At 39.6% G+C, this 24,926-nt stretch overlaps 1 protein-coding gene across 2 annotated transcripts in view; it reads left to right on the plus strand.

Annotated features, from left to right (window-relative positions):
• The first annotated feature begins 10,836 nt into the window (after nucleotides 1-10,836).
• mgat5 (alpha-1,6-mannosylglycoprotein 6-beta-N-acetylglucosaminyltransferase) overlaps nucleotides 10,837-24,926 on the plus strand; it is a 63,009-nt gene continuing 48,919 nt past the window's right edge. The window contains exons 1-2 of one of the 2 annotated variants that reach the window (XM_046840128.1): nucleotides 10,837-10,995; nucleotides 22,827-23,272. In XM_046840128.1, coding sequence (XP_046696084.1) covers nucleotides 23,032-23,272 — 241 coding nt within the window. In that variant the 5' untranslated portion in view covers nucleotides 10,837-10,995; nucleotides 22,827-23,031. Of the gene's footprint in view, nucleotides 10,996-22,619; nucleotides 22,728-22,826; nucleotides 23,273-24,926 lie in introns of those variants that run through there. The other variant, XM_046840129.1, reaches the window with a different exon arrangement.

Consider the following 24,926-nt stretch of genomic DNA (forward strand, 5'->3'; position numbering starts at 1 on the left):
TCTAGCATCTTCTTTCATCATTTAGAAGTAGAAATTGAAAGCCATTTACATTTAGATTACGGTTAATAGAAAACTTTGACTTTTTATAAAAAACGAATGCATGAAAACTTTACCTTCAGCTGAGCATTTTTCACAAGAAGGAGCTGCATCTTAACCTCCATGTCGAAGTTTTGCACAATCGTAATGTGCTTCGGCATAATTTGAAGTCGAAACTGTATTAAACTTTATCACAAAATGCTTTAACAAACTGTTCTGCTCGGACTTGTCTGATCCTCCTTGACGGCCTACTTCTGGAGCTTTTATCAATTGGACAACACTGAATACTGCGGCTAAATACGGCCGTGAATGATATTGGACTATTCAAGTCAGTGAACAGCTGATCAACTCAACAATGGTAAAACTGTAATATCGTGGTTCTCAAACGTTTTCAAGCTCCACCTGTGCTCCACCTTCAGGTTAAAAAATGTCAAATTTATTAAAATATTAAGTTCTAAATCAACAACATCTGATAGCATTAAGTTTGAAAATAGAGGGAAAAAGAAAACTTTGACTTTAGATAGATTGAAATTTGAGTTTTCTTGACCTGTATAATGCTGGGCAAACAAAAAAGGTCCCAAATTTGATTTTGTATTTGTTTTATTGGTTGGGCAAGAATATACCATTTGAGCCCCCATTTGTTCGTTTTGCTGCAGCAAACTGTTTGGGGAGGGGAAAAAGCTAATCGTGAAAAGCACTTCAATACCTTTCCAAATTTTTATGACCAATGATTTGCATATGTTGCAATTTTGTACTTTTTTTATTGACCAGACATGTGCAATGAACAACAAGGGCACTGACGGGTGTTTCTTCTTGTTTCTAATATGCCGTTATTTGTGTGTGTGGTGTTTTCCATGATAGTTAAACGGGATTTAACAGGTTTTTAATAAGTATCATACCCCTGCTGGGATTGGCATCAAATGGCAGTTACACCCAATATAAAAGACTTAGTTAACTACTCATTAACAGCATGTGGCAGTCACCCTCATTCAAACTGACTTACAATTACCTTCTGTATTCACTTGAGCATTTGAAGGTAAGTGGCAAAATCCTAGTGCTGGGATTTGGGCTCATTTCATCCCTTTCCTCTCGGTTTCGCCGCATCAAGCAGCGTCTGTTTGTTAGGGTTTCTATCCAATCGTATTTCAGCCAGAACATCACGTGTTGCCAGTTCAAAGGAATCTGACATGAGGCCTTCACAAAGAACAGTGCAGGTGCCTGTAGCATAAAGTACTGTACACGTTGCCAGTTTTGTACTTTTCCATTGGCCAGATGTGTTAAACAACTTGAAACAATGCACCTATGGTTTTGAGCGACCCGAGAGATCAGAAATATTGGAAAGTATAACTATAGGCTGTTTCTTGTCGTTATGAATATGCCATTATTTGATTGTGTGTGTTGGGCTTTACTTAGTACTCATGCTTTTGTTTTTCCATGATAGTTAGAGATCACTGATGACCATAACGCCATAATGACATACCATAATGGATTCCCTTCACCCATACACCCGAATATAGGGGTGACTTATTTATTTTAATTCAAAGTGCTGCTACTTTACATTTACAGCATTTGACAGACACCCTCGTCTAAAGCAACTTACAATTACCTTAGTTATACAACTGAGCAGTTGAGGCTAAGGGCCCAGAAGTGGCAACTTGGTGGTGTTCCGATTTCAACCACACATTTTCTATTCTACATCTTCTATTTTGTTTAATTATTTTTCCTTCCCCTTTAAATAATAAAAAAGCCCTTTCAGAACAGCCACCCGCCATAGCGTGCAGTACTGCTCGGATGTGGGAGTACACCTATACTTTATTTAGACAAGTAACATGAGTGAGTGCCAACTAAAATGTCAGAAAATCCAACCAACGGAATGGAAATGCGCTTTCTACTGACACTGTACAATACAGCCGTTTATTTCCTCATGACCACACTTCTGCCCTCTCAATGCGACGAGTGTTTGACTCTTTGGCGTTCCGGATCATTTGCGGTTTATTTCATTAAAGCTTCATCTGCGCCTGCTGAGCTCTCTTTCCATGACATTACAGATCCAAAAGCTGTACGGATTTCATTGCCAGGCTGTAAATATACTATATAAAGTGGGGGTGGAAACTTTTCCAGTCATATGTTGTTTTTCTTCCCCAAACTGTTACCACAAATTCAGGGGCACACGGTTGTTTAGGACGTCTTTAAACGTGGTAGCATGAAATTTTCTCTTAGTTTCTAAAACACTTAAATCTGTTTCAATACGACGATGCCCTTGTGCAAAAAACAAGTTTTGTTTAATTGCTAGGTTAGTGTTTTTGAATTCATTTTAATCAGCTCTATTCTGTTTTTTTTATTTTGTTTGTCTTTTTAAAAATCCCCTACGTCCCCTTCAGGATATTATTCCATCTCTCCTCCTCCTCCTGAATGAGCCGTTTGAAATTACAGTCCTGAACATCTTATCAATTATACACACCCGCTTAAGGTCTGGCACTGTAAGTGCTAGTGCATCCAGTCTTCCAAAAAAAAAAAAAATTCAGACTTAAAGACATTTGGGGATTTACTGGGCAATTTCAAAATTATCTTTTGTCTCCGGGGTCTTTGTGGTCTGTGGTCACATATGGAGAGTGATAATGTGTTTTTTTTTTTTCGTTTTTTTCTGGGGTTAAGCCATTTCCTAGCACAGAGCCTGCCTTTTTAAAAGCGACTACTGACCTTCTACTCGCTGGCATTATGTTAACTGTGCTCTTTTGCTTCTTAGGGCTGCCTTAGCCACTAGTACTTCATTATATCCCTTTATAATGCGTGGCCTTGGGCGTGCGGTCGGCGTGTACAAAGCAATGTAGCTAGTTTAGGTCATACCTCAGTCACAGGATGTACTTGGTAAACCCTGAGACCAGGGTGTCCCACAAGGATCTGTCCTTGGTCCTGTCTACTTTTCAAAAGATCCCTGGGAATGTTTTTAAACAGAAAAATCTCTTTTCAGTGGTAGGTAAACCACATGTGACTCTATAGTCTGCACAATTGTCTTTGGGAAAATGACAACAAATGAGAGCTTATTTTCTTATGTCCATGCAAAACCACAACAACTCTGTTGAATGATTTGGGCACACCAGGGCAGCATGTTTTGTTCACACCAACCGTGACCTCTGATTTGACTAGTAAATCAACCTCTTTGTTAAGTCCTTTCTCTCTTGCCAGAAAATGATTTTTTGGTAGCAGCAGTTTGCCTGTAACTTCTTAAAGTTTCATTCAAAATTCAGCTGCGAAATTACTTTCAATACTAGCATACCCGGTTTGATGATAACTGGCTTTCTGCCTATCTTTATTTATATTTTATATATATACATTATATATAAAATAAATATATATATTTTTTTTACTGCTTGTTTTTGAAGCCCTTAATAGCTAGCATTGTTGTTCTGGCACGGTTTAGCATCTCTGACCTACTCTGCCAGTACAATACTTCTAGGTCTCGATTAGTTGCTGGTTAATGGTGCATGCGCCTTTAACGTAGTGGCTGTAATGAGGTTGTAAAATCTCAAACAGCTCACTGGACATCGGATGGACATTAGCTCTCAGGGACTCGACAACAAATGTTCTTCCTCTCCAACAGTTTTAAACAATCGAGAAACATTTTTCTTTGTAAATTGGGTTGTTAACACATAAATCAAATGTACAGTATAGGCTGATATATAATTAGTATTAGGATTATACCCATTACATTTACATTTACATTTTCGCCATTTAGCAGACGTCCTTATCCAGAGCAACGTACAATAGTGCTTTGAGTCTCCAGCAATGAATAAATCTTCACTGGTACGTTAGAATACAAACTTAATATAAATATAACTTGAATTCTACGAAGCAAACTTGGAAAGTGCTAATTTAAGTGTTTCAGGAAGAGGTAGGTCTTCAACCATCACTTAAAGATAGCCAGGGACTCCGCTGTACGGACATCTAGGGGAAGTTCGTTCCACCACCTTGATGCCAGAACAGAGAATATCCTTGAAGTATACTTATCTCTCATTCTGGGAGAAGGCGGTACCAGTCGAGCAGTGCTGGAGGATCTCGGACAGCGTGGTGCAGTGCGAGGTGTGATGAGGTCTCTGAGGTAAGATGGTGCTGGTCCATTTTTGCCCTTGTAAGCAGTGTTTTGAATCTGATACGTGCAGCTACTGGAAGCCAGTGAAGGGAGGGCAGCAGTGATGTGGTGTGGGAGAACTTGGGCTGATTGAACACAAGTCGTGTAGCTGCGTTTTGGTTTATTTGCAGTGGATGAATAGCGCTCTGAGGAAGAGAGTTGCAGTAGTCCAGTCTTGAAATGAGAGAAGAAATCGTCAGGAGACGAGCCACATTAGCGACATGTTGACAGGACAGTTGATTGTCCATAGTTACCCCAAGGTTACGAGCAGTGTCTAAAGGGGAGCGCAGAGAGTCATGAAGAGTTATTCTGAGATCTTGACCTGGAGATGAATCACCTGGGAATTACACACTATTACACTTCCCATCAGCCACAGCACCTCATTGGACAATATCACCTGACTTTCCCTGCTCCTGTTTCACGATGACAGATAATGAGCACTGGTATACAGGTTTCACCTTGCCCTGAATGTAATAATTCATATTTGTTTCAGGGAAGGGGATATGTTCCAGGTTAGCATGTTGGAAGTCTGACTAGACTAGACATACTAGATAGCTGTAAGATGGACCAAAGGAAACAACCAAGGCTTTTATTTTATATTATGTTTGCTGCAGATCAGTCTGTAATTTAGAATTTATGGAACTGGGCAGCAATATTGGAGCTTTGTCTTGCTAATATCGTTGTTGTTTTTTCCTCTTTCCCTGAATAAAAGTCATTTGCTTAACATAAGAAATCACATGATAAAAAAAGACTTTAAGACTTTTAATATACAGCATTTTACATGGTTTATTTGACAACCAGGCTGTTCTGCTCATCTGAACACATCATCCTTCGGCAGCTTTTCATTTCCCATGTGTCAGAGACGCACCACAAGGCAAAAAAATTTATGATTTATATTCATCTTGAATGTAAGTTTAGAGCGTAGCTGATGGAGTGGGTGGAATACTACCTGAAACTGTCAAGCCATGAATGACATATACCCACCGCTAGCTTCTACGAGGCAAAGGCATCAGATCATTTTATTATATTGAAGAGCATACTGAAAACAAAGCGATCTCGAATGTCCTATGTAGTTTCTATAGTGACTTTAACGATACTGATGCATCAAATTAGCATTATTATACATCTGGATACCTTAGAAGCAGTAGTCGAAGCTCTAGGGTACTACTGTTGTCTGGATATCTAAAAGCTAGTAGCTAGTGTAATATGTACTGTATATCGGTGGTGGGCCGTCACAGACAGCAAGACTTTGTGTCTGTCAGAAGTAAGTTAACGTTTTACCGACTAACATTTGATTTAAATTCATTTAATTATTCCCAATAGACTATTCTCTTCATTTCAGCTTTTTTCTCAGTTGTGCTGCTTCCAGTGGTGTCTGATTGCTAGAGTTTTTGTCCAATCAGCCACCATGTCATGTGCTGCCAGCTTAAAGAAATCTGCCTCGAAGCCTTCAGAAAGTACATATTTCTTGAAGGCCATTGCATTAACCAGTCAGATTAATTAAACTTTGTCAATGTATTGTATGTGTTTATCAATTTTACTTTGCTTATAAATATAAATGGTTCTAAAATCCTTTTTTTTGTTGGGTTTTTTTTTTGTTGTTGTTGATCAGGTGCATCAAACATCATGCTTTCGTCTACATTCACAGCTCTTGTTTTTTTTCTCTCGGTTGCAACCTGTGATGCCAGCACTGCTATGTTTGCAGAGGTCTGAGACATTCTGGCCTTTTTTTAAGGAACCCGATGTCTGGAAATCTCTTGGAACAAAGTGATTGTGTAGACTTGCTATTCTGAGGAGGAAAAAAAACCCCGCAATAGACGGGATCAGAATCATGACTCAAAGCCTGAGCCATGTGTAGGCATTTGGTTTTTCTTTTTCCCTGTGAGTTTTAATGGACTTAATGAAGAAAAACGTTAATCGTGGCGTGTGCAAAAGTTTGATGCCCTACTAATAAAGGGGGCGGTGCAGACAGCTTTTCGTGCAAAGTTATTATTATAAGCGGCGAACTGCTATTCTAATGTTTCAGAGGAACCTTGAAGCGTTTACAAAATAGTTTGTAATTTATACTAAATGCAGAATCGCTGTTGTATAAAACAGCACTGCAATCATCGCCGCTTCCTCCATCTTGGATTTTCTGAAGAGTCGTGCTGTGACGTGGGGATTTTCTAATGGCATTGTTTGGAGTTCTCAGAATTTGCACTTTGATGTGTATGAATGGTCAATGGGATGAAAAGTATAGTGTGAATGTTTCCTTTGAAGTCAGTGATTAGTAATTTGCATAATGTACGTAATAAGTAGCTTACAAATGTTTTGTCGATCCTAGCTAGGATTTCCTTAAAGTCATCGTTTTGAGAAATGATTTGGCCGTCTTGATTCCACAGCATGTTCAATCTACACATACGCAAGCCATGTTCATGTCAGGGGACAGTGAGACTCGTTCGAAAGGTTTGTATTTCTTCAAGTTTAGTTTCATTGACCTTTGAAGTGTTTCCTGTGCCATAATTGTCTTTGGAATGCGGTAGCATTACATTTTCCCTTTACTTAAACTGTTCCAGCATGACAATGTCCCTGTGCGCAAATCCAGCTTCTTGAAGATATGGATTAAAAGGGTTTGAAGAGTCTCGAGGGTCTTGAGTAGCCTGCTATAGAGCTCTGATCTCGACCGTACTTTCCATCCGCATTTTCGGGGTGATTTGGAACGCTGACCACTGACCTGGAACAAAACCTGGTCTTCTCACCTACAACAGTATCTCACTTTACTAACACCTTTGTGGTTGAATGAGCACAAATCTTCACAAGCGCACTCGAAAATCTAGTGAAACATCCTCCCAGAAGAGTGTGAAGGTTACTAGAACAGCAAATTTGGACTAAATGTGGAATCGGATTTCCAAAAACACTAATCTAATGGTCAGGTGTCCACATAGTGTACCTTTTGGCGCTTGAGGATAAACATTTCTATTTCGACTAGATCAGTTCACAGCCTTTGTTTCTGGTGTTTATCGCGATTAAGGAATGGCAGAGCCCTGCATCAGCACTCCCGGTATCAGCTAAACCTTCCTGCAAATCCTTGCCTTTACCTCCTCAGTTTTCTGGTATTTAGTTCCAGTCGCTAATAATACACTTTTTTTTTTTTAGATCCTTATTCAGCTGCTTAAAGGGGAGCCCACGTTTGTTGAGTGTTAGTATCAGTGTTTATTATGCTTGAATTTCCATTCCCAGTTGCGGATCTTACTTTCCTAACACCTCCGAATGCTCCAGTTCAAACCTTATCTTGTCCTGGAATGTCCTTTTGTAGAAAATTGTGGTAAAGTTTGCTTCTGTTCACCTCAAACATGAAAATTTGACATAGATTTTCATTATACACCCATTATAGTGTCCTTGTTCTTCAACAATATTATACACACCATCAGACTGAAAGCACCATTTGTCTTTTTAATGATAAACGTCATATCGGCTGTACCAGAGAAACTCCTTTGACTCAGCATTTATTTATTTTTTTAAAGCCCGTCCTGTCTCGCAGCTTTCCTTTTCAGTCTTGTGATCATTGTTCCTCTTTCTGCAGACTGTTCAGAATGACAACTGAGTCTAATCCACGCTTCATTTTAGGCTATTTTGGAGTACCCCAAATCGCTCGAATGTCATCTAGCTGTGAAATCGCCTGAAATCGCATGAAATAGATCGACTCTGTGTTTTCAAATAACTAAACTGGTGAGCAATGCCACAAGATTTCAGTGATGGTGTAATAAGAATGATGTGAAGGAAGCCATTACACACACACACACACACACACACACAGGTCATTTCCTTCCTTCCTTGTTCTAATTCTTACATATAGCTGCTTCAGGCCTAAAAATCTGTTCTTTTTGAAGAATAAAACCCCCCAAAAAACCCGAATAGCGACTGATTGATGTCGGATTTTGAAAGAACGTGTGAATGTCAGTTCTTTTACAGCTACGTGACGAGCTTTAATGATGCGATTTTAACCACATCCAGCAGATGGCGACAAACACAAACAATTCACTGTTTTCTCGTTAGGGTTCCTCGTGATTTATCATGACATTTGAGGGAAGTATAGTGAAAGTGTACCACAGACTAATAGGCTTATTGGACAGGTCTGGATTCTAATACAGTATATAAATAAATCTTTTTTAGATGTTAAACTGAAGTGGAATCACCAACCAGTTGTTTTGTTATAACAAATATAAACGTGTGGAAATAACCCAGGCATCCCGGACCGCATCCAGTCGTTGGTTCATCATTTCAATCTTTTTTTTTTTTTTTTTTTTTTACTTTATATATATGTTAAACGTTTGTGCATTTTTTAAACCTCTTATTCCATATTTACCCCCTGTTTGCTGTTCTAATCCTCTGCCAGAAAGATGTTTGACTAGATTTTGGAGTGTGTTTTCAAAGATTTCCAAAGATTTATTATTAAGATGATTCAGCCACATGGGCGTTAGTAATACCAGGTACCGATGTAGGTGACGTGAGAAGGCCTGGGTGAATTCAGTGTTCCAGATTATCTAGTTTAATAGGGTTGGAGTTGAGCGGTAGCAGGTTACTCAAGATCTTCCACTCAATCCATGTAAAGCATATCTTCATGAAGCTGGCTTTGTGCACAGGGGCACTGTCATGCTGACACTGTGTGGTGTAAGTAATACATATGGTCAGGTGTCCTTTTTAAACCCACATCTATCTATTATCGCACAGTGTCAACGCTTCAGCCTCAGAGGCATTGGTCTGATCTCAGGTTTGTCTCTAAGGTTTTCTCTGGGATTTCTGTTTTCCTCCTACCTCACAAAAATATGCACTGCGTTTACGTGACTAAATTGGCACTGAGGTGCGAGTCCAGTGTCCCCAAGACGCATCCCTCCTGAACCTTTTGTCTGATTATGATGTAATGTTATGTAGAATAGTAGTTTGAGGATTTTTTTTTTTTTACTTTATATATATGTTAAACGTTTGTGCATTTTTATAACCTCTTATTCCATATTTACCCCCTGTTTGCTGTTCTAATCCTCTGCCAGAAAGATGTTTGACTAGATTTTGGAGTGTGCTTTCAAAGATTTCCAAAGATTTATTATTAAGATGATTCAGCCACATGGGCGTTAGTAATACCAGGTACCGATGTAGGTGACGTGAGAAGGCCTGGGTGAATTCAGTGTTCCAGATTATCTAGTTTAATAGGGTTGGAGTTGGAGCGCGGTAGCAGGTTACTCAAGATCTTCCACTCCAATCCATGTAAAGCATATCTTCATGAAGCTGGCTTTGTGCACAGGGGCACTGTCATGCTGACACTGTGTGGTGTAATACATATGGTCAGGTGTCCACATAGTGTACCTTTTGGCGCTTGAGGATAAACATTTCTATTTCGACTAGATCAGTTCACAGCCTTTGTTTCTGGTGTTTATCGCGATTAAGGAATGGCAGAGCCCTGCATCAGCACTCCCGGTATCAGCTAAACCTTCCTGCAAATCCTTGCCTTTACCTCCTCAGTTTTCTGGTATTTAGTTCCAGTCGTTAATAATACACTTTTTTTTTTTTTTTTTTTTTTTTTTTTACTTTATATATATGTTAAACGTTTGTGCATTTTTTAAACCTCTTATTCCATATTTACCCCCTGTTTGCTGTTCTAATCCTCTGCTAGAAAGATGTTTGACTAGATTTTGGAGTGTGTTTTCAAAGATTTCCAAAGATTTATTATTAAGATGATTCAGCCACATGGGCAATAGTAATGCCAGGTACCGATGTAGGTGACGTGAGAAGGCCTGGGTGAATTCAGTGTTCCAGATTATCTAGTTTAATAGGGTTGGAGTTGGAGCGCGGTAGCAGGTTACTCAAGATCTTCCACTCCAATCCATGTAAAGCATATCTTCATGAAGCTGGCTTTGTGCACAGGGGCACTGTCATGCTGACACTGTGTGGTGTAAGTAATACATATGGTCAGGTGTCCTTTTTAAACCCACATCTATCTATTATCGCACAGTGTCAACGCTTCAGCCTCAGAGGCATTGGTCTGATCTCAGGTTTGTCTCTAAGGTTTTCTCTGGGATTTCTGTTTTCCTCCTACCTCACAAAAATATGCACTGCGTTTACGTGACTAAATTGGCACTGAGGTGCGAGTCCAGTGTCCCCCAAGACGCATCCCCTCCCTGAACCTTTTGTCTGATTATGATGTAATGTTATGTAGAATAGTAGTTTGAGGATTTTTTTTTTTTTTCTTCATTTGTTTTTTAGACTATTCATCTCATTGTTCTCTTTTGGGGTTTTACGTAAGTCCTAAGAGGTCATGCATTATGATATTTTTCTTTCTTGTCTTCTCATGATCACGAGTTCATTTTCTCGTGATCTCGACATAATTGTTTCCTCCTGATCAGTGTTTTATTTTGTTTTCTGTGTGTTTGGCACACAAGAGTATGTTCCAGAGGCAGGATCACAGATTATGTCGTATATGTTTTATATATGTGTATATTCAAAAAAAAAAAGATTTAAGATCAATATAATAAATATACATATAATAAATAACTTCCCCTTGTGTATAAAGACTGTTGGGACGCTTTTTCACATTTTTGTTTATTGTTGTGAAAATCGACCCGATCCCTTATTCTCTATTGCTCCCTCCCTCCTCCCCGCTGCGTTCAATCTCTGATTGCGAAAATCGCCACGCTCCCTTAGTTCCCCTTGTGGATGTTGTTGAATGTGAAACGGAGACACACGCACGAGCGGTCCGACTGCGCTGTGATCCCGCAGACCCGCGGATTTTGGCGTCCGAAGCAGGAGACGCAGGGCGTTGAATCGCACTGGATCGGTCTTGAGACGAGGACAGAAAGGTGAGTGAGACGACTGGCTGTGTGTGTGTGTGTGTGTGTGTGTGTGTGTGTGTGTGTGTGTGTGTGTGTGTGTGTGTGTGTGTGTGTGAGCAGTGTGCTGCGGTGCTGCTGTCCCTGGCCTTACGGTGTTCCAGAACCTGCTGCTGTATCTGTATCCTTTCATCCCTGATCATTAAAGGAGCTCTGTATAATAAACAAATGAGCAAATAAACCAACAAACTCCTGATTTGTTGTTTGATTCTCGAGCTGATCTGGTTGTTATGTTCAAATAGGTGCAACGATCATGCAGAAGGTCTGATCTTTGTCATTGATCTCCAGGTTTTTGGTCGTTCTGCTTTTTCAGTGTATCCTGGTGCCAGATGCAACCTGATGGCCAGCTTTTCTCCAATATGTCTTCCATAGTTGAGTTGTTTAGTGTTTTTTTTTATGCTCATCCTCATCATATAGGAGAGCAGGTGTGCACGTTACAACCATCATCATCATTTTGGAGCATCATGACATCATACATTTCCAGTCATAGGTTTTACCTCTGCTTGTGCTTTAGATGGTTGAAGTGTGGGGCTTCAGCTTCCGAGGAACCCCTGGTTTGACCTCGGGTTTGTGTCCGGGGGGAAGGTTTCCTCTGGGTTTTTCCGGTTTCCTCTCACCTGGATGTGACTAAATTGACGTTGAGGTGCGAGTCTGGTGATTCCGAGCCTGCTGGTTGCATGGTGTTTGGTAGAATGCTGGTTTGAGGATGATACTGGTTTGCACCGTTCAGCTTCTCTTTGGTGTTTACGAGATGTTGAGGTCATGATTGTTAGGCCTGGAGTCATTTAATGTACGATTATCATAATCATGTCCTGCAGCGATTCAGGGTTAGTAAGACTTTCTCAGAATCACCAACTTGCCTTGAATATACTATGACTCAAGAATATGTATTAAATTAGCAGCGCCATTGTTTCCATCCAATCAGATTTCGTCCGTCGCATCACGTACTGCCATAAGACTCTCAGACGTGAACAGCGTGAGCTCTTTGTAGATTCAGATTCATGTTGCTGGAAGCTGTTGCGTTAACCAATCAGATTACTCTGAGGCCCTCTAGCAGGCGTACAGTAACATTTTCACGGTCTTTGATTGGATGGTCGGACCGAGGAGGAGAAGGAACCGTTCTGCTGGAGAAGGAACCGATTTGGTCGCAGATACACTTTCGAGACGAACCATTTCCATGAACTATTTATACTTTTGTGTTTCCGTTCCTGTAGAAATTTGGACAAATCCCACACAATTTGCCCTCATTTTAAATCCCCAGGAAAATTGTAATGTGCGGAAAAAGAAGCACAAAAATGCCACAGGGTGATTTTAAGAAGGTTAATATCGATGCTTCTGCTTGAGGACGACGTATGTCTTTTGACTGCTTTCATTGGTTTCTGCGTCTGGTGGTATTAGGAGGTGAATTTGTTCACATAAGACACCATTGAAGGTCTAGGTGTAAAATGCGTGGGCTGCTACTGCATTTAAGTTCATGGTATATTTTGGGCTTGGTGATGATCAGCTCATGATTTTGTTTGGGCCCTGTAGACGTTTCTGTTTGCGCTCGTGGTTCGGCCCATTGGAAAGACACTTTTCATGGTGTATTGAGTTTGTGAACGAGTGACTGGAGTCACTCACGTTACCTTAATTTGTACAATTATAATAGAGCTCAGCACACCATAATGCATTCCTTCTTTGATGGAACTGTAATAAATAGGCATTCCCAATTGTGCCACCCAGATGAGGATGGATTTACTTCAAGTCTGCTTCCTTTTAAGGGTTCTTCCTCATGAAGTCTCAGGGAGTTTGCCAGACTCACCACTGATTCCATCATTAGGGATAAACGTACAATTACAAGGAGCAAACTTTCATCTCTTCTTTTATACAGCCCTATAGACGCTTTATTTATGAACAGTTGCTTTGAGAAATTATTTATAAGTTAAGAGTTACTATAGAATAATTGGGATTTTCATTTAACTAATTGAATTATTATTTTTTATAAAAAAAAAAATTGTGACCGGAACGACTGCGGGAAATTAGCTCAGGCATCTTTTCCACGTTTTTATTATTTTTCTCTGAGGCTCGGTACTGGTTCGCGGCTTGGCGGCCTTATTCCACACGGACACCGCGAGTGTTTCTTCCTTTTGTCCGGTCACGGGAAGGTGTTTCTCTTGTTGTGGTGGCACCTGTTTAAAAAGCGGCGTACGTATAAGTGCGTTCAAACGGCGTATACCAAACGTGCCACTTTATGGGATTTTACGAGGTTTAGAGCGATCCCGATCACATCACAGATGCCCACACAACCCTCACAGCCCTTCTGCCGCACGCCCCATCCGGCTCCTCGGCTCCACCCGTCGTTGTTCTCAATCTTATCAGACACAGAATTCACTTGGACCACGAGTGAAACGCAGGACTCAAGGCAGTGGTTTCTCAGATTGGTCCTCGGGGGCTGTTAGACAAGCCGTGCGAATTTTTGGCTGATTCCAGATCGCTCGTAACGGGGATTCTCTTTTTGCATTCAGAGAATTTGAGGTCTTAAATGATTTCTGTTGATTTCAATTCATTGAAACAGTTTCTGTTTAATCCCACAAACCTGATCAGCCAAGTGAAAGTGTTCGAGACGTCTGCATTTACGTCTGTTCACTACGTGGACAAAAGATTGTGGACGCGAGTGGTCTCCATCTCCTGAAATCCCCTCCATTCTTCTGGGAAGATGTTCCACTAGATTTGTGCTCATTCACCTACAAGGCCTGGGGGTTCCAGTTCACCAAGTTCAATAGAAGTTGAGTTTTAGAGCTCTAAGGCCATGGAGCTGGCTTTGTGCACAGGGACATAGTCGTGCTGGAACAGGTTTAGGTTCTGGGGGGAAAAAAGAGAGAACCACATATGGCTGTAAATGTCAGGTGTCCCAATAATTTTGCTGTATAGTGTGTTTAGAGATTTCTTCTTGAAGCCAGGACTCCGGCAGGGTGAGATGCGCTCGGCTTTCAAAGCCTGGAAATGACTCAACCCCCTCGGGCCGGCTCGCTCGCGGCTTAATCAAATCAAGAGCTTTTAAAATATCGACGGCGAAAATGGCGTTCGACACGGAGAGCCAAAGCGCCTGGGTCGATGCGTGCGGCCAAAAACCACAAGACCGTGTCGAATAGACGGACGCGAGCTTTGCGAAATGTGCTTTCAGAAAACGGAGAATGTTCTTGCAAAGTTCTTCGGAACATTCCAGATCGCTGATGAAGACCACTGATTTTGGGGGTTTGTTCAATTTTGTATTATTATTTTTTTTCTCATCTGTCATTCCCACCCCCATACACACACACACACACACCTATAATTCTTCTGGCTTGCCCTTTAAAGCATTCCTGCATTGAGATTGTATCTATGGGTTATAAAAAGCTTTCGGTCTTCCTCTCGCATGCCTTCCTCCGAGCAGCCTTTCACCCGAACGTTTCTAAAAACGTTTCCAGAAGGTCGACGAAACAACTCTGGGGGGCCATATTACGAACATCAAAAAAACCTCCACGCTTGTGGGAAGATGTTCCTCTAGATTTTCCATTCCAAAAGCATTATCTTCATGGAGCAGAAGGGGAAAATTTAAACTGCCACATCCAAAGGCATCCTGTCCAAGTGTTGCCTAAGACTTTTTCTCGGGGTAACAGTTTGACAAATGAACCACATACAGCTGGAAAAGTCAGGCGTCCCAATTCCTTTTGTGTGCGTGTGTATCGAATATGAAATGGAAGATGGTGGGCTGGTAGGAAATCACTTAGGGTTGTCAAACCAATGCAACTGTGTACATCGTATCTATTTCAAGTTGCCCTCAATGGCATAAAACTCCCGCTGAACTGGTTAATTATGTTCAAGGTCGGTGAACTCCTTAGAAGCTGGAATGGCGCCCGTTATTGTGTGTGTAAAAAAAAAAAAAAAAAAAATTCCATGATGATGGTAAAAAAAAAAGTGGCGCTCTTCTTTCGAAAAGGTTCCCAGAAAACAAAAATAGTTTAGCACCTTTAGCTCAATTGGAGTCTAGAATTTGTGCTGAAGTACAAATAATGATAAATAATCATATATATATATATATATATATATATATATATATATATATATATATATATATATATATATATATATATATATATATAATATAAACATAAAAACATATAATTTTTATTTATATTTTTTTATATTATTTCAGTAGATGCACTGCACTTTTACTGTTTCGAAATCGACCAATAATTTGTGACCAACATTTTCCACGTCAATTGATTTCCTCGTTTTTTTGAACGTTTCCGATTTCTACGTGAACACGACGTATCGCAGAACTACGGACTATTTATAGCACTATATTTAAACTTTGAAATATAATATAACATTGAAAAATGAAAGAAGATCCTGTTCTTTGAGTGAGACAGGAAAAGAGCTCACTGTTAGTGTCGAGTTAGACATGAAATGCTCAATTATTTATTTAAAGTCAGATTGAAAGTCTAATTTTGGTGTGTGTGTGGGGTCTTTCTGTATTCAGAGCTCCATCAATGTGTAATAATTTATAGCCAACTTGGATGACTTTTCCTTTTTTCCCTCAATTTTCTTTGTCAACTCACGACCTCAATTCGAGTCAATTCTTTTTTTATTTATTTTTTTTTAATTTGTGATTATATATTTTATCATATCATATGCAGTATGTGTTTAGATTTGTACGCAGTTTTTTTTTATACTCAAATATAAAAAAATAATATAAAAAAAAAATATATATATATACACACACACATATACACAGTACATATATTCAATTTTTTTTTTATATTACATTTATACAGATTTTTGTGACTGATTTTTTATAAATACTTTTTTATAATGTCTTTGTCTGGTCTGAGATTGTGTAATTAGACCTTCAGTTACTGACCTTTTAGATATCGGATTTGACACACGGAAAAACGGCTTCTCTACTGATTTATCAGTGCGGTTTTACATTTGATGCATTTCTTAGAAGTGTGTGTGTGTGTGTGGGGTGTAAAGAATCGTAAATGTTAAACTGACAGTCATTAAGTAAAGCTTTGTGTGAAATGGTTTCCTGCTCATCACTTCAAGCCACTTTACGTTTAACCATGTGCACAATATACAAAGAAAAAAAGAAAAAGCGTGGCCATTATTTAGTGTGGGAATCCTCAGTAATGAAGCTTAACCAGATCCACCTGCTTGAGGATCCCTTAAATATTCTGTATTCTCTGTAGAACCTGATGTAGAATGCACCAGTCTTGTTTTCCACTCAATAACTGTGTAAAAATGTTTTAATTACAATTTAATTTATTTCTTTTTTTAAACAAATGAGTGTTATAAAGTAGTCAAAGTGCAACTGAGGAACTTTTACGATTATCCGTTTTCTATAATGTGTTAACCAAAGCCACTTTAGGAAATCAACCTTTTTTTCGTGTGTGTGTGTGTGTGTGTGTGTGTAGTTTCATTTTACTCATTTATGTATTCATTTTTATATCCAACTCATTCTTTTCAATTCACTACACGCCGTGTTCACTGTAACGTGGAAAAGTGTAACGTGCATTTAGCTCAATTTCAAACATTTCAATTGTCACCTTCTTTATTTCATTTATTGATATTGATTTAATTGATTCCTTCGTGGCACAGTATCAATGTTATAAGGCTTTATAGGGGTTTGCATGGTTATTTGTTGATTTTACTTTGTATTTGAACAGGTCTTTGTTCCTCCTCTTCCTTAAAATGCATGTCAGAGTGAAGGCGCTGGTGTGTGTTCATAGATGAAAGGATAGAGCTGTGATGTAAACCGTGTTTCCCCTTTCTATACGATAAGTAGTTTTGCATTGTCCGTAGCCCTGTGCATGTGTGTAAGTGTGTGTGCTGTCTAACCTGCGTTTGCACAAAAGGCCTGGTTTCTATACTGGAAGTAGACAATTGTTCGGTGCCTGAGCTTCTTTAGTGCACGCACACACACACACACACACACACACACACACACACACACATATAAATAAAAAATATATATATATATATATATATATATATATATATATATATGGTGAGTTTATATTAAAGTATTTTATATAAAGTATTAGTCAAATAAAAATTTGTTATCCTATTAATTGCAGTTTTGGAATATTCCTAAACACCCCCCCCCACCCCAAAAAAAAATAAAATAAAAAACCTCTTCCCTTTTAAATTGCCAAAAATAAACGAGCGAATGAATATTTTCTTTTCTAGGTTTGCTCAATGCTTATACTAAATTCCCTGCTAGTATACTAAATTCCCTGCTAGTGTACTAAATTCCCTGCTAGTGTACTAAATAGTTTGGAAAACCGATGTTTCTTGCGCGTTTGCTTGTTACATTCAAATGCTTTTGACGTGGGTGAGGTAAGCGAATTTGAATAGTATGTAAAACGGGAGGGGGTTCTCGGTCTCTCGGAACGAAAACACGCCCGCATACTTGCACTCCATTTTTTCGGGGTTGAGCATATTTATCATAATGTAAAAGAAAAAAAAAAACGCGGTACTGAACTAGTCTGAGTAAGGAGTAGCTAGACTAAAAACGAGAATGCGGTTATCTGGATGCGTAACAGGAATTTTCGCATAATTACATTCAAAGTGATTTAAAGCTTTTTTAATGTCGAGTCCTAGACGTGGTGTGATATTTGATTGAAAATCAAGCTAGAAGCTTTGTCCCACTTTCTCTAGCTAGGGCTGGAAATGTAGATTCGAGAATGTCGTGGTCCTATGAATAAGTTTTCCTTTTTTGCAACGGTAGAACAAGTTATACAAATTATACAAATAAATACAATCTCCACTTTGCTTCCTTAAACACTTATCCGAACACCCAAGAACATGTAGTTGTTCATTAGCTTTAAAAACACCTGCTTAATATCAGGTAGGTTCCCCTTATTCTAAAAAAAATGAGGCCAAGGCATTGACTCCACAAGACCTTTGAAGGTGTCCTAGGGTACCCCGCCGCATAGACGGCAAGCTGATGCACTGTGTTTTCTCAGACCTTTCCACCAGAGCAAGCACTAACTTTTTCAGCAATTTGGCCTACAGTAGCTATTCTGTGTGATCCGACTGGTTGGACCTGCCGTGGCTCCCCACGCACTCGTGACCAGTGTTACAGTTGCTAGTCACTTCATATAAAAAGTAACTCAATTACTTTGTTGATTACTTACACAAAAAAGTAATTCGTTACTGTTAAAAGTAACTTTTTAGTTACTTTTTTAAAGAACGTTCTTTAATGTTCCCATTAATGCTCTTTTATGCGTTATGGTCTATACAAACACAAAACTGACTTAAACACAAAGTCATTTTTAAACACTATTTTATTTAAGTCAGACCAGCACAAACCGAATTTCGATTTCTGAAATAAATAACAAAAGTAATTGAATAATATATTCACAATCAAAAACTAAAGTGGCTTCTGCATCATAAAAGCAGTAGATGCTCTACTAAAGTAAAATAATGGGCATATTTCCACTTTGAGAAACTCGTCTTGCTCTCGCCTCGGCTCGCTATTACTGCCGCACATACTTGAATAAACGGAGACACGCCCACAGTGTGTCGCTACTGTAAACAGGTTAGACTGTAGGCTACACTTTAGCCAAAATTAATTCATTTTATAAAAGTAACGGACAACGCACCATACGGTAACAGAGTTAATTTATTTAAAAAGCTCAAATAGGGCGATCACTCAATGATCCAAATGGTCCTTTGTGACTGCCCAGGAAGAATCTTTGCCGGCGAGATCACTTTTCAGACCCTTTGTCATGTGCCAGTTTTCAGGCAGGTTTTAATCTCAGTTGTGGGAGGAGAGGCGTCGTAGGACAGGCTTTTCTGGTCCGAATGATGCCTGAATCATATGTAGTAAATCAATAGAGTTTACATAGCTCTGCTTTGCTTGCCAGGTTTTTGTCAAAATTACAATAGTCTAGTTTCGCAAGTGTGCACACCCCGTATTTTGTTCAGCCACCCTTTGATTTTATTGCACCGTTCAGTCCTTCTGGGTTATTTTAATTTCTTTCCCCCACACTGTCCACCTGCTCCAGGTCACCCCCTTTGCAGATTGTTTTGGATTCAGTTCAGGGCTCATGCTTTGAGCCATTGTGATGCTAAAATGTACAATTCCTTTACATCTTCAGCTTCTGGAAGACACATTTTGCATGTAAATCAACTGGTTTTTGTAGCTCTTCAGATTTTCTTCCACTAATTTTTTTGCTTCATACATGCTTTTGGGAATTGGTTATATCAGACCATTATCAAGTTTGCCACATGGTTTGGCGTGATTGTGTTGAGCATGAATCTTTTTTGTTGTTGTTGTTAGTTTTAGCCACACAACTTTATAGCTGAGCCATTTAAATAATATGATATGAATATGAATGTACTCTACCGATATATCTGCTGCTCCTTTAAGGTTTTTGTTGGTGTCTTGGCAGCCTCTGTAATTTCAAATTCTTTTTTTAGGCTTCCTGTTTTTTGTAATATCACTGTGTTGCCCCACTTGTTCATGATGGCCCTCACGTTGTTCATTGTAAAGCTCGAATGATTCATCAATTTTTATCCCCGCCATTAATCGATTGCTGGTATCGGCTATTAGAAAAATCCATACCCACAGTTTTTCCGGGTTGCAGAACGAGAGCGGCCTCTAAAGACGAATTACTGTAACCACATGCTGTTTATTTGACGTGTCTCTCTTTTTTTGAATGATTTTTTTATTCATTTTGGATGTAATTGCTTTTTATTTATTTGGAGTGTTTCTTTTTCCGTTCGAATGCATGACATTGAATAGCCTCAATATTTGTTTACATAATGAATATGTCCATATTTTTTTCATTAAGCACATTTTTTATGATTCTGTATTTTTTTTAATTAAATTTAATTATTTAATTATTACTTTTTTGCGTGGGGTGTTATAATTGTTTTAATCCATTATCCATTTTTAAAACTCAATTAATCGGTTTTCGGAAAGCACGATCCAATCTAGCCATCGGTAAAATCCACTATCGGGCGACCACTATTCACTGGTATATTTAGTTCCTCTTTATTGATCGATACCTTTCACCAAATAGAATTTGTACGTACTTGAACTCTTTGTGGACTATAGAAGTAGCAGTCTGATGAAACCAAGATGATTTGTTAAAAGCCCTAAATTTCTTGTGGTGGCTCATTGGTTTGTGGGTTCAAATCCCAGTATAAAAAGCTCCCCAGAGCCCTTAAACAAGGCCCTTATCCATCAAATGCTCACTTGTATAAATGAGATCTTGCATGTGCTAAATGCTGGGATTGTAAATCTAAAGAAAAGCCTGTCTTTATTTTGTGAAAATGCGAATCATTTCATAATGGCCCACTTGTGAGTAACTTGACCTCTTGCTTGTTACATTGATGATAGCTTTGCTGCTAACTCAGCATTCCAGATTGTGATGACTGCTTGCTTTATTTCCTCAACATCGTCTATTCACTTCCATTTGAGGTTCAACTGCTTTAGACACATTAAAGCCTTAGCAGTTCAAAGCATTGAAAATGCTCGCTGATCATTCAGGTACCATCTGTCTAGTCTTTTGGGATCGGTCATTAGTGTGTGTTTGTGCCGCACCCATCAGCGCCCTGCCAACAGCTGTCCTTCACTGGGTGGTAAATGAGTAAAAAGGCAATAAAGTGGAGCACTTTAAAACCTATGGATCCCAGTGGATAGCAACATTCGATTTCTAAACAAGTAATAGCAGTGACGGTCATTAATCATGTGACTTTTTCCAAGCCGTTTGATCATGCGCTTGTGGTTTAGGTTTCTTCATGTTGTTAGCCGTATCAGTCTTAGGATATTTCTGCTGCTTCCTGGTTTTACTTCTCAAGTTTTTTTGTCAGGTAGCTTGTGTTGTAGTCAAGAACACTTAAGACAAAGTCCAAGCAAGTATCGTAGTGTGTCAAGACCAAGACCAAGCCATGGCGAGACAAAGTCAAGACTAAATCCAGACAAGCATGTTTAAGTTCACCTGAAAAACCCGCATAACCCTAATCCTAAAAGGTTATCACAAAATGTTGCTGTCCTCAGCAGTCAAATACTGCACAGGTAATAGCAGTTTCATATGAGTTTTTCCAAACAGTTAAAAAAAAGTCGGCTACATGCTACATGGACTGAAGAAGTATTTGCTGCTTTTCGGTTTCAATTCAAAGGTTTTTCAGTCAGGCAGCTCGTGTCTTAGTCAAGAACAAGTAAACCGAGATCAAGTCAAGACAAAGACTACAGAGTGTCCAAGACCAAGAGTTTGAGAAGGCTAAGACCAACACAAGACTTTGAAGCATGGATATCATGGAGACCAAACCAGCAGTTCTCAAAACCATGTGCAAGATCCGCATAACCCTAATTTTAAATAGTCATTTCAGTGGTGATTTTAACGTCTGGGAGTTTTGGTTTTGGTTTCCGTTAGCAAACAAATGCAAACGTTAAGCAGCTGAATCTTATTTTGCATTGTTTATCATCCACATAAACATGTTACGAATTTTGTCTGAGCCAAAAAATTATTTAAAAAAATGGGCACCATTCCACATTTCAAATGCAGAGAACTTGCAAATACCCAGAAGTCCATGAACTTTCAATAAACCCTTTAATAGGATATTAGAAATAGAAATATAGTAACAATGATACTGTATGTGAGATATTGATGCTCATAAACAGCCATTGAGCACCATTAAGGTTCTACTGTTTTTTTTTTTTTTTTTTTTCTTGAATTCTGTGTCCAATTGTATTAATTTTTGAGCTTCTTTCATTTTCGGACCCGATACAACATTGGTTCTATTTGAAAATGTTCACAAATATGTAAAACAGTGCAATGTAGTGATATTCCTGAACGGTCTTTGTCTTAAAAGCAACCAAGACTAGTTAGGAGTCCAAATGGGGTTGAAGACAGAGACAAGGCAAAGATCTTCAACAAAAATAAATAAATAAATTGCTGGAACAGGTTTGGGTCTCCTAGTGCTTTTGAAGGAATTGCACCAAATCCAAAGGCGTTCTTTACAGTTGGGTTCGTCCAACTTTGTGGTTTCAAAAATACCCCATGTGGCTGGATGTATATAACCTAAGACAATGCCCTGGCAATTATATACCTGCAGTTGCAATCTTGAGATAAAATCCAGGCTCCTCTTAGTCTGAAACCGAGTCCAAATGGGGTTTAGAGAGGGAGAAAATGGTTCTACGACACTATAGACTGCACTTTATTGCTTTTTTTATATTATTTGACACCTATCAGGTCCAGATTCATCCATCCTCTGTTGGTGTCATTTCATCACTGGATGGATCTACTGTATGTCCAGTAAAAGTTGTAGGACGCTCCTGCATTTGGCTAAACTGCCAAATGCAACCAACTTTCACAGAGCAAACAAGACTTGAACACAAAGCATATGTTGCATTTTACCCATCCTGAACAGATGTTTCCTGCTTTCCTGTTTTGTGCACTTGAGTGGGTGCTGTACAGTCACACGTCTCAGTTGTGATCTTTTTTGTGGTATAGCAGTCTTTCCTTGATTCTCGGTGCACAGTTATTGGGTTATGAGTGTACTGCATGAAAGAGACAAAAAAAAAAAATAGTGCTGGGTTCTGGTAAACCTTAGCTTGTCTGTGGGAGGGGCTTGAAGAGGTGTAGCTTCACGGTTCAAAGTGTTTTATTTATTACAAAACGCCATCGAGTTTCTGCTGAATACAAGTTCTCTGTTTTAATTCCGAGGTATCCGGGGCATTTACATTACATTTATAGCTGGGGCTCACCTTTTGTGGATTCTTCCAGGTTTTGATTGGCCTTTTCTCCCTCTCTTTCTCTGTTTAGAGCATCTCAGTCAGCATGGATCATCCGGCGTGGACGCCTCTCTCGCTTCATTGACGAGCAAGAGGGATGGGCCGTCTACGGGATGAGTCTTTTTAGATAGGGGAGACCCCGACCCTCAATCCTTACGAGTCTCGACCATGAAACTCGACCCATCCTGAACCTTCCTGCTTAATTCCTGCGACCCTCTCCCCCTCTTCCCCCAAACATGGGCTCCATATACTTATGGAAGCTGTCGTCGCAGAAGCTGGGCTTCTTCCTGGTGAGTTTCGGCTTCATCTGGGGCATGATGCTGCTACACTTTACCATTCAGCAAAGGACGACGCACGAGAGCAGCGCCCAGCTACGCATGCAGATCCTCGACCTGAGCAAGCGATACATCAAAGCTCTGGCCGAGGAGAACCAGGGCGTGATGGACGGGCCGTACGTGGGGACCATGACTGCATACGGTAAGACACCAAGATAATTCTCGTGAACGTTTTGTTTTCTCACAGTGCAAACTTTTCACATTCAGTTCATTTGATTGTTTTTCCATAAGAAATGCAATGTTGGACAAATCGGGGGCGTGGCTAGCGATTTACGATGGCATATGATTGTGTCATTAGCATGACAGTAGACTGACTACAGAACAATTCTTTTGGTTAATTTCAATTCATTTTTATTTGTACAGCGATTTTAACAACGCACAGTGAACATCGAAACTGTTAAACAAAGAATGTACAGGTTCATTCCAATTAAGTAAACCAGTGCCAAATGAGGCAAGGAAGAGTTACCAAACTCAAAAGGGAACCTGCCCTCATCTGGGTGGCACCGAAAATTTATTAGTAATTGCAGTCTGAATCCACCCTCAAACTTTTTGATTTGCTCAGTAATTTCATAGATCTTAAGGCTGTGGATGTGAAACCATGGTAGGGCATTATAATGAATCGGGCAGATCCGAAGAGAAGAAATGGACAGGGACACTGGTCACTGGTACCTCACATTCAGCTCTAGGTTTTTATGTACTGAGACAGTTTTTTTGTTTCCCTCTTTCCATATGTGTTTTTTTTTTTTCTTTTTCAATAGATAAACACGCCCCAAACTGTAGATGTTGATCCTAGCGCTTTTTGGGTGGTGGGCTATGATTCATTTATGATGATATTCCAGCTTCCCTGGGAGCTGCACGGTCCAATTAGTTCAAGACTGCAGCGGATATTTTCAGCAACGTCCTCTAGAATCAAAACCATTCTTTCAGGCTTTGTTTTTTTGCTCTTCCTCCAAACCCGGCACTCTGTTAAGGTGCGCCTTGGAGCTGAAAACGTGTGCTAATGTTCTTTTACACCCCTCATGGCAGGACATCCGAAAACTGTTTAGACAAGCAAATACTGTCGGAGGCGCCCGGGCAACGCTTGCTCAAGCGGTAAATCTGGTACGGTAAATATGCTGCAGGTGTTTGCTGCCTGTTGATATTGTGTAGAAAACTTGTTTTGTTGGAGAGATCCAGCTGTATACTTTGTTTATAGTTTCATTAGCTACACGCTTTTTATCATGCTGTGGCTTTTTGTTGTTGTTTCGGCCGGTGAACCTTGAACGCCCCCACCCTCATTGTGGGCTCGACTTTCATCTGCCTTGAGTGAAATGTCAAAAGTCTCGAGTTTTCCAGTGAGAGTGTTGTTTTATTTTGTTCTTCAACCCCCTCCAAAGTGTGGTTACATTTAACGCTAACTTAGCACACCGAATCCTGTAGTTTTTGTTTTAGATACACTATATGGTGTATCAGGGGGACACCTGACCATACGATTCCTATGTGGTATTCTTTGGGTTTTTTTTAACATCCCTTTTCTCATTTAGTCCTCAAAAGCTCCATTCTTTTGGGAAGACATTCCACCGGATTTTGGAGTGTGCCTGTAGAGATTAGTGCTCAAATCCTCCACTCCAACTCTTATCTCCATGAAGCGGAAGTGAAGGGAAAATCTCATGTCGCTGCATCCTAAGACATTTGTGCACCTTCAACTTGTTGAGAACTTTTTTTGGTTGGAGAACCACATACGGCTGGAAAATTCAGGTGTCTAGCATAATGCACCATGTTTATTCGGATTACATTAGTAGAGGAAAGTTGGCAGG

The sequence above is a fragment of the Silurus meridionalis genome, chromosome 26, assembly GCF_014805685.1.
Source record: "Silurus meridionalis isolate SWU-2019-XX chromosome 26, ASM1480568v1, whole genome shotgun sequence".
Lineage (NCBI taxonomy): Eukaryota > Metazoa > Chordata > Actinopteri > Siluriformes > Siluridae > Silurus > Silurus meridionalis.